The sequence below is a fragment of the Galeopterus variegatus genome, unplaced genomic scaffold (assembly GCF_000696425.1).
Source record: "Galeopterus variegatus unplaced genomic scaffold, G_variegatus-3.0.2 Scaffold7595, whole genome shotgun sequence".
Classification (NCBI taxonomy): domain Eukaryota; kingdom Metazoa; phylum Chordata; class Mammalia; order Dermoptera; family Cynocephalidae; genus Galeopterus; species Galeopterus variegatus.
This window is the reverse complement of record NW_007733706.1, coordinates 64382-73532: the sequence shown is the minus strand read 5'-3', so window position 1 is coordinate 73532 and position 9151 is coordinate 64382. Positions and strand designations below refer to the sequence as shown.

Sequence of the window (9151 nt, the reverse complement as noted above, 5' to 3'; positions counted from 1 at the left end):
AACCCACTCTCCCTCTGTCCAGTCCAGGAAATCAAAGGCTCTAAACCACAGCCTCAGTCTCATTCCAGTGCCTGTCGAGCTGCTCGGGCTGGCAGAAGCATTCATGCTGTGTGTTCTGTCCATCGACACCTCTATGCCAGGGACTGGCAGGGAGGTGGCGCCAGGACCCGTTTCACCAGTCCCCAGGCTGGGAGCTCCTTCCAGTGGTTTCTGTTTTACTGAGTCCTTTTCAGTGAAAAAAAACTTGGGAAAATTCTGAGTTGGTTCCACGTGAATCCTTTAGTTTTTCACAGGCATGTGGTAGCGCATTTGGGTCCAGAACCTGGAATTGGGAGGAACTGATTTTAAGCCTCTCCACGTCCGGTACGAGGGCAACACTGAGGGTTGCGATCCGTTGCCGGACACGGAAAAAAAGACAAAAGACAAAAAAAAAAAATGTACATAAAGTCATATGTACAATACATGGTAGACATGACAGTCCATAAACACAAAGTAGAGGTAGCTCTGTCTGCTGATTTTGCCCAGACCACTAGGAAAATCTCAGGGATGTTGTGTGCTGAATGTGCTCAGTGATTTGGAGAATTCACTCCCCCTCTGTCTAGTCCAGGAAATCAAAGGCTCTAAACCACAGCCTCAGCCTCATCCCAGTGCCTGTCGACCTGCTCGGGCTGGCAGAAGCATTCCTGCTGTGTGTTCTGTCCATCGACACCTCTATCCCAGGGACTGGCGGGGAGGTGGCGCCAGGACCCGATTCACCAGTCCCCAGGCTGGGAGCTCCTCCCAGTGGTTTCTGTTTTACTGAGTCCTTTTCAGTGAAGAAAAACTTGGGAAAATTCTGAGCTGGTTCCACGTGAATCCTTTAGAGTTTTTCACAGGCATGTGGTAGCGCATTTGGGTCCAGAACCTGGAATTGGGAGGAACTGATTTTAAGCCTCTCCACGTGACTGTGGGCAAAACTCTGAGAGCTTTTTTCACAAGATAAGGTAGAGACTCTGGCTCCTGGAAGGAAGAGAACTGAATTAAAATGAGCTTCGGTGTTTGATCACTCAAGGCAAGATTCACTGCTGCTTGTAGTTCAAAGACACTGGGTCCGTTGACATAGTTGGGGCTCAAGATAAATATTCCTCTTCTGCTCTTCTTAATAATGTTCACAATGTCTTCTGCATACACTGGAAATAAAGAATTTAATTGTAATTGATACTGTTAAACCTTGAATCACAATAACCTTGAATCTCTGAGATCCACTCCAAGGTTCCCTGCAATGGATACTCTACATAAGGAGGAAAGGAGACACGGTTTACTCTATCACTTTAATCATGTCAACTCTACCAACAGTTGAAGATACCCTCTAGGGTCTAGTCCCTCTCAATTTTACATTCCTTCCTTTGTGTCGTCTCCCCAAATTGTCAATTCCTCTAGGAGCAAAGCTCATTGAAACTAGGTAGGCTGGATAACAGGGGCTATGGGATTTCTGTCCCAGGCTCCTTTGTGGGAGTATCCAAGGCAGACGATGTCAGCAGGACATATGAGGTCTGGAAGTCTCATAGATGGCCAGGGATGGGCCCAGGCCTGAGGAACCTGCTCGACCCAGGGCAGAGGCTTGTGGAGGACAGAGTCCCAGAAAGCAGGGAGGCCACCTGTTTATAATGACAGAGAAAACCTCCTGACACAGAGTCAGGGAAGACATCTTTGTTCTGGAAGGCCTACGTAAGGCCTGGTATTATTTTCTTTTGAAGATTGATTTTTGCAATGACAAAGTATGTCTCTGAAACACGTGTATGCTCATGAAACCTCCAGAAGATGTATAACTCCCAACAGAAAGACAGTCAGAAAAGACTCAGAGAGAGCTTGCATGTACCTGCCCTCTGTGCTCCATATTTTTTCTTGGCATATAGGACTTACCTCCTCCTGGGGCCACATCTCTTTCAAGCAAACACAAGGTATATCCATATTTGTTTTCCAAAACTTCAGGGAACAGACTCAGGGCCAAGTATTCCTCACTCAGAGATGAAGCGGCCTCATTCTCAAAAGAGCTCCATTTTGCATAGGATACGAAAGCATCGAATTCCTTTTTATCTGAGGAAGAGGAACAATGAAAAAGTAAGCCATTTGTATATATTTTTTAAGATCATGGTACACATGCACGTGCTTAAAACATATAGTAAATGCATAAGAAATAAGATTCAGGAGCCTTTCAAAATTGACTTAAAAAACAAAAAGCAGTGGCTGCCTCCATTTTAAAGTCACACTGAGTGGCATTGATGGTCCGCCCCAAATCGAGTTCTAGTTTATGAAACACTCTTGCATTTGAACTGGAGTTAGATCAAACCGCTGGGTCTTGGGTGATTAAGTCGCAGTCACCAGGAGTTCCTGGAGCTTTCTGTGCATCTGCAGTCTTTGTCTCATTAGCTACACATCAAAGAGGAGTCTGCTCCATCGGAGCATGACACTATCCAGCGAGCAAAGGACTGCTAAGACCCAGCACCTGTGTCCATAGGAGAAAAAACAGTCCCTTAGAGAGCTGACAGCCCATATGCCTATATTTGAATCCCCACATGAAAAATGAAGATAACAACTTTCCAGCAGGCTGTTTTAAGGATTGCATGAGATAATGTACGTGTCTGGCTCGTAGCAGGCACAAGATAAACATCCATTCCCCTCCCTTCTGAATACGAAACTATATTTGTAGACCTTATTTTAGAATATTTTAAAGATCTAACATGCCTCCATTGACTATATTATTACAAATGCACATTGACTACTGGAACATACTAAAGAACTAACTGCAACAAGTAGAAAATCCCAAAAGTTAACTCACAGGGTTTGGAATGGGACACACCCTCCCCAGCACTTCCCACAACCCCTGTCAAATAGAATTGTCACAAAATAGTAAGCAGTAATGCCGATTGCTGATGCTATTCGATGCTCTTTACCGTTGCTCAGCGTGGATCTAAGAAGAGGCCTCAGTGGAGGGAAGTGCCAGCAGCAGAAGAGGAAGGTCCGAGAAGCAATGGAGGAGAAAACCAAAGAGCCAGGGCCCAAAGGGGGCTGATCTCTGAAGTACGCATTGCCCAGGTGGGAAGGAGCGGGCTCCTGGGTGAGCGGCAGGTGAGCGCTGCTGTGCCTTGAAGACTGCAACACACCTTAGCAGCCTCCCTTCCTTTCACACCCATGAGAACCCCCAGCCAACCAGGATCTTTCTATAATCTGGAAACTGAATTTCTTTTGCAATAAAAGTGTGAAATATTAGGTGATTTAGGTCCTCCCACAATTCTAACATTCTAGGTCTTTCTAAAATTTTAAATATTAAGCATTAACTTCAAAGGAATGATTTTGCTGAAAAACATCAGTTTGGCCAGCAGAGGACACTGCATCACTGTGATTGAAAATCGGCTCTGCCTCCCACCCCGCATCCGATTACTACATGGATTAGATAATTTGCTCCATTCAAAAAAGCTAATATTTTTTTTAAATAAATCTCAAAAACACTGTTGGTGTAAGGACTTCTAGTGATGAAATCTCTAGATGATGAGCCTAAAGACAGGTGCGACTGATGGGTTTCTTTACCGGTCTTTTCCCCAGTGATCTGCCAACTCTGCACTGAATTCCCAGCACAAGAAAAGCACTGGAATCTGGAGAGACCTCCCAGTGGATTCTGCTCTTTCCAAGCAACAGAATCATTCACTAAAACTGCAGACATTCTAACCTTAGAGAATTATAGGATTAGAAAAAACAGAAGCAGCTCTTCTAATGAAGCAGAATCAATGAACATTATTATTCTGTCTCATGGGGAAATTGACAGGCATTCCATTAATAGTGGTAGTACTAATATTTTACAGAACTTCCCACCTTGGGGGACATTTCCGTCATTTTAATGCCCCTTATTTTACAGATAAGCTTAATGAGATCTCTTAAACCAGACCACCTGGGTCTGAATCCCAAGCTCTAACACCTTCCAGTGGTTCAATTTTGGATACATGACATCGTATCAGCCTGGCTTATGGGTTCACTGTGACAGTTGAAGTAGCCACCATGCATGACAGGTGCACACTGCAGTCCTTAGGAAGCAGTGACAGCTGGCACATGCTGAGTGCTTACTATGTGTGAGCACCGTTCTAAAGACTCAATGTGTCCTAATTCAGAGTGCCCTCGCGGCATCTTCTGGGGCTGTTACAATCCCATTTTATAGATGAGGAAACTAAGGCACAGAGATGTTATGTCATTTGTCATATTACTTTAGGTTGGTTAGCAGACAGATTATTTTCAAGTCCAACATGCCTCACAATAACATTGTCTACAAGATTTCTGGTAACTGTCAGGCGTTCCCTGATGTGAGGCCACCAGACCTGGAGGAAGGCCTCGACGCCTGCAGGCACGACAACGTTACCCACTTTCCGAGCTCTTCCCTCATGCTCTGCACTGGCTGGCAGCAGGAATCTGAAATCCTTTCCTCAAATAACTCTGAAGAAACAATGTCGATGGCTAGTGATGGCATTTTGTATTGTCCTGTATTATCACTGTCAATGTCAGTTCTGAGAGGAAGTGTCAGCGGGTAGCGTGTTGGGGTGACCTTACCCCCCAGCGTCTCGTCCTTGTTCTGGTAGGTTCGGTACAGCAGCACTATTTCGATCCAGTGCCTGTACAGGAGGGCACTCGCCGCCAGCACGCCCACCAGGGCCATGACGGTGCCAAGCAGGACGTACACGAACAGCACTGGAAAGACACAGCAGCTGTGAGCAAACACAGAGGCCGCACTCCCGAGCCAGGACCACGTGGCGCCAGCACCATGTGCCCCCTGCACCTTCTCCTGCCCTAGCACCTCACCAAAATCACTGCCGCATTTCTCCTGAATCTGGGAACGTCTTGAAATCATGTCTTGAGGGAACTATCTTACAATAAACTCTAGAGAACTTGGGGGAACGGGCAGTTCCTGATCGGGATAGCCTGGGAAACTTATCATAGTCATTTTATTTATTTTTCCCCACATAATCGACTTGCATTCCTCTCATCGTATACTGTAAATTATTTTCATGTATTATCATCCTTACTAAACCTTGAACTTCCTGAGACCGGGAGCCATGTCTGGTTTACCCTTGCACCTGCCACGGGAGGCAGCTAACGTAGGGATCCCCTACAGACCTGTGCTGAGGGAAGTCACCGTACAGGGCACCCCCTGCAGACCAGGAACACACTTTGTCTTGTTTAAGCCTCACACACCTTCGAACCTGCTCCTGCTACAGTCATCTATTAATTAAATGAATGAATGAATGAGTCATATCAACTTCCTCTCCGGGCACCTTCTTTAAGAAATTACCTACAATTTCTACTCCGGCTTTAAGAAAGGTCTGATCTGTGACACACGCATGTCACTCTGAACGCTGAGCAAGACTACGCCTCCATTCTCCAGCCTTCAGACATGAATGCATGATGTGCTCCGGATTCAGAAGCCAGGAAAGGGAGCTGACTCTTGGCACAATGTCTGCACACTGGGCACGCCCTGTAGGTATTTGTAGAATGAATGAACCAGCGAGTGAATGAGGGACAGGCTTTGCCAGCACGGCCCCATGCGCGGAGTCTCAGTAAGAGGATCAGCTCTGCACCACTGATGAGCAGCTGCTAGAACACTCCATGGGTTACCGTAACCACAGACCTAGCACAGCGCCTGACACCTAGAAAATGTTAAATGCTGTCATCGCTGTTACTATTGCTCAGGAAAATTCCTCCCCTCGCGAGTAACAGCAGCTGTGAACTTGCAGGGCAGGTTCCGGGCTCACCTCCCTTCTCGGGCCTCAGCTGGACGGACTGGGTCGTGTTCCCGATGGAGTTCTGGGCAAAGCAGACGAACTTCCTGCGAAGATCACTCTGAGTGACCTCTGTCAACTCTAGGACCCGCTCGATGATTTCATCCTTTAAGGTGGACTTAATCCTAGGAAAGGAGGAGAAATACCACACCCACTCAGTCACGGGCAGTAGCACCTACCGGTGGATCTGGAGCTTGTGCGAGCAGCCAGCGGCCGGGTTCTCAGGGAAGCTGTGGGATCAGCAGCACAGGAAGACACAGAAGAGTGTGAACTGGGTAGAGAGGTCTCGTTCTTCATTAAATTACTGACTCTGCTGAGCATTTACACTAAGATATAATTTACTCTGGCCCTCATCTGACTTTCTTTACTCTGAAAATTCTCCTTGAGAACAGATAATAATAAATACTAATAAAGAAAATGATTACGTCCTGATGAGGACATCTGTGTACCAGGCACGCTGCTGAGCAATGAAAATGGGCTCTCAGATCCCCTCCAGAAGCCCACAGAAGCCCCACAAAGTAATAATGCAAACATCCTGACTTGGCCAAAACCGGACGAGGCACAGAGCGGGCGAGCAGCTCCAGGTCACTCCGCAGGGAGGTGGCTGCCTGGGTCCTGGGCCTAGGCCACTCTGCCCCATCCAGGAAGGTCTGAGTCTCAGTGTTTACTCACGATCCACATTCTCTAAAGTTGCTGATCTACAAACTGTCTTCACTTTAAGAAATCCTATTTATGTGGGTGATGTGTTAGACTGTGTTGCTCTGAGCCTGCAGCACAGGCTCTTCCTCACTGAGTGCCTCCCACCTGCCACACACGGTCCCCACCCCTATGGTGATCTTGCAAAGCGCAGGTAATTATCCATAGATGACGGATGCGTGATGGAGGCGGAAGGGGTTAAATCACATTTCTACTGGATGGAAAACGAAGATTCAGACCCGAGGGCAGGTGACGTCAAAGCACACTCTCTTTGCCACACTCCTCTACTTTGACCTCTAATGCAATGTCAGCTTAAAAGGGGATCCAGTAACTTCCCTGAGCTTAGAAATTCTTGCCAGATCTTATTGTTGTACCAAAATCTGTCCTTTATCTTTTGTAATAAAGAATACTTTTCAAAATGATATTACACTTGTTCATTGAAATATTTTGAAAATAAGAAGAAGGTACTTAATGCATACATCGACTCTTCCTCTGAGCCACATCTTGGAGAAAAGAGCGAATGCGTCCTTGAAGGTGATGGCTGATTGCACATGATCGCATCCGAGCCTTTTGACCCTTCCAGAAACTGGACGCCAGCTTTTCCAGGTATTGGATAGCTCTGAATCTCTAGAGTTACGCTTTCTGTTAGCCAAGATCTCTCACCAGTACACTCTGTCCACTGATCTAGGTTCTGTGCCCCAGAGAGCAACACACTAAGTCTAACTTCTCATAAAACATAGTAGCTCTGATGAGTCTCCTTTTCCAGGTTAAGTTGTTGCAACTCTCCCTCACTTTACATATATATATATATTTTTGTCAGACTCCTTATTATGGCACCATTCTCTCTGGATACTTTCCAGACTGTTAATGACTCTGAAAATTTGGATCCCTGAACTAACCGCACACTCTGAACGGGTGACCCTCGGGGAAACGAGGGGGGGGGGGCAGCATTGTCTCCTGGATATTGGACGTGATACATGATATTTCTACTCAAGGAGCCTGCATCTGTCTGTCTGCTGGGTGGCTTGATTTTTAAAGCAGCCACATCAAACTGTTGCTACCAATTGAGCTTTAAAACAACTTAAATATTTCATTTTATAGCCCTTTCAGGAAATGCACGCAGCCCCCATGTTTAAAATGAACAGACACTTGCATGTCTGTAATGTTAATTTTCACCACTAGCTGGTGCTAGTGGCTACACCATCAACTCAGCGTGTATATTTTAGAGGTTTCTAAAGGTGAAAGCACCTAGTTTGGGTTGCAAAGAATAGAGTCTGCTAGTTTTCTTCTTACCTTTTTCTCTCAGGTGTTGTGGCTTCCCACTCCTGGTCAGAATCTTTGATGTACCATTTTATCACAGGTGTAAAGTCCCTTTGGAAGCCAAATCTTGCTTTACATTTTAGAGTTAAAGGCTTTCCTGAAAGTGAAGAGGCCAGAGAAAACAGGAAGGAAGCACGTAAGAAAGCTTCGTCCTCTGTGGGGGAGGAAGACCTGACCAGAAGACAGTTGCCTGATACAGTCAGGTTTGCAGGTAAAACAGGTGTGCCAGAAATAACCAAATATCTGCAAATTTCTCATTCAGAAGCACATAAAACCAGGTATGTTTGTCTGTAACAGTCAATACTCATATCTCAAACATTTAACTCTGTGTTCTTAAAATGAAGATTAGCATGATCATATCACTACGGGTGCCAATGTGGTTTGAGGGAGATGCCAGAAAAACGAGGAGTTTTGGTGACCAGCCTGGTCTTCAACATCACAATAGACATCAATAAAGAACATTTTTCTAACCAATATTTTCATATTAAATGAAAATCATGAGGTTACTATAGTTTGTAGTTTAACAAAGAAATTAGTCAGATATTCAGCTGTTTTTCTGAACAATGCACTACGGATGAGCATGCATGTTACTAACTACCCTCCTTCCACCTGCCTTCCCCATAATGAATATGCAGATATGCTCGACCTCAGACAATATTCAACCATGAAATGATTAGGGACTCCATTTGAAAACTCATCTTTGCACCTTAATATTTTTCCACCAGTATTAACTTAGAATTCACTATATATCATAAGTAACTTAACTAATTTGAGTTAATTAATGTTTTCCACCATTTTTCCTCCTTTCTTCCATTCTTGTGATGTCACCCATACTGCAATTGCGATTTCTATGATCAGGATATGCTGCTACTGCCACCTGGTGATCATAATGTCTACCTTTATGTTTCGTTGTACAATAATAAATCTTTGATTAGCATTTAAAAGAGCACTTATTTTATTAAGACAACCAGAATATGGTCTTAAACACAGCAATATTCATTTGGCTTTGTGGAAAGACATAGATTAAAATTGACAAAATGAAGGGAGACCACAAGGAAGTCAATTTCCCCTCTACCCAAAAAAGACACTACTTGGGAATAAAAATTGTTTGAGCTGGGGTTGTATTATTCTTTTAAAGGCCAGACCAAACATCATATTCATAAACATTAATGCTATTCAAGTTGGTAAATTTATAGCTGTAACCAAGGACCTAACCAATATACGTAAGCATCTGCTCTTGGTGGGAGGTACGAAGAATCCAAAATCTACCGCCCGTGTCCAGTGCACCAGCCACTTAACATACACTGTCCCTTTATTTCTCGATGCAATCTTGT

General features: G+C 44.8%; 1 protein-coding gene across 1 annotated transcript in view; it reads right to left on the bottom strand.

The window, feature by feature from the left end:
- Positions 1–229: 229 nt before the first annotated feature.
- IL18RAP (interleukin 18 receptor accessory protein) overlaps positions 230–9151 on the bottom strand; it is a 28509-nt gene continuing 19587 nt past the window's right edge. Inside the window, exons 6-11 of the mRNA XM_008592103.1 lie at positions 7791–7914; positions 5775–5926; positions 4576–4713; positions 1903–2076; positions 825–1169; positions 230–243 (exon numbers count right to left, since the gene is read on the bottom strand). Of these exons, the coding sequence (XP_008590325.1) occupies positions 230–243; positions 825–1169; positions 1903–2076; positions 4576–4713; positions 5775–5926; positions 7791–7914 (947 nt within the window). The remainder of the gene's footprint in view (positions 244–824; positions 1170–1902; positions 2077–4575; positions 4714–5774; positions 5927–7790; positions 7915–9151) is intronic.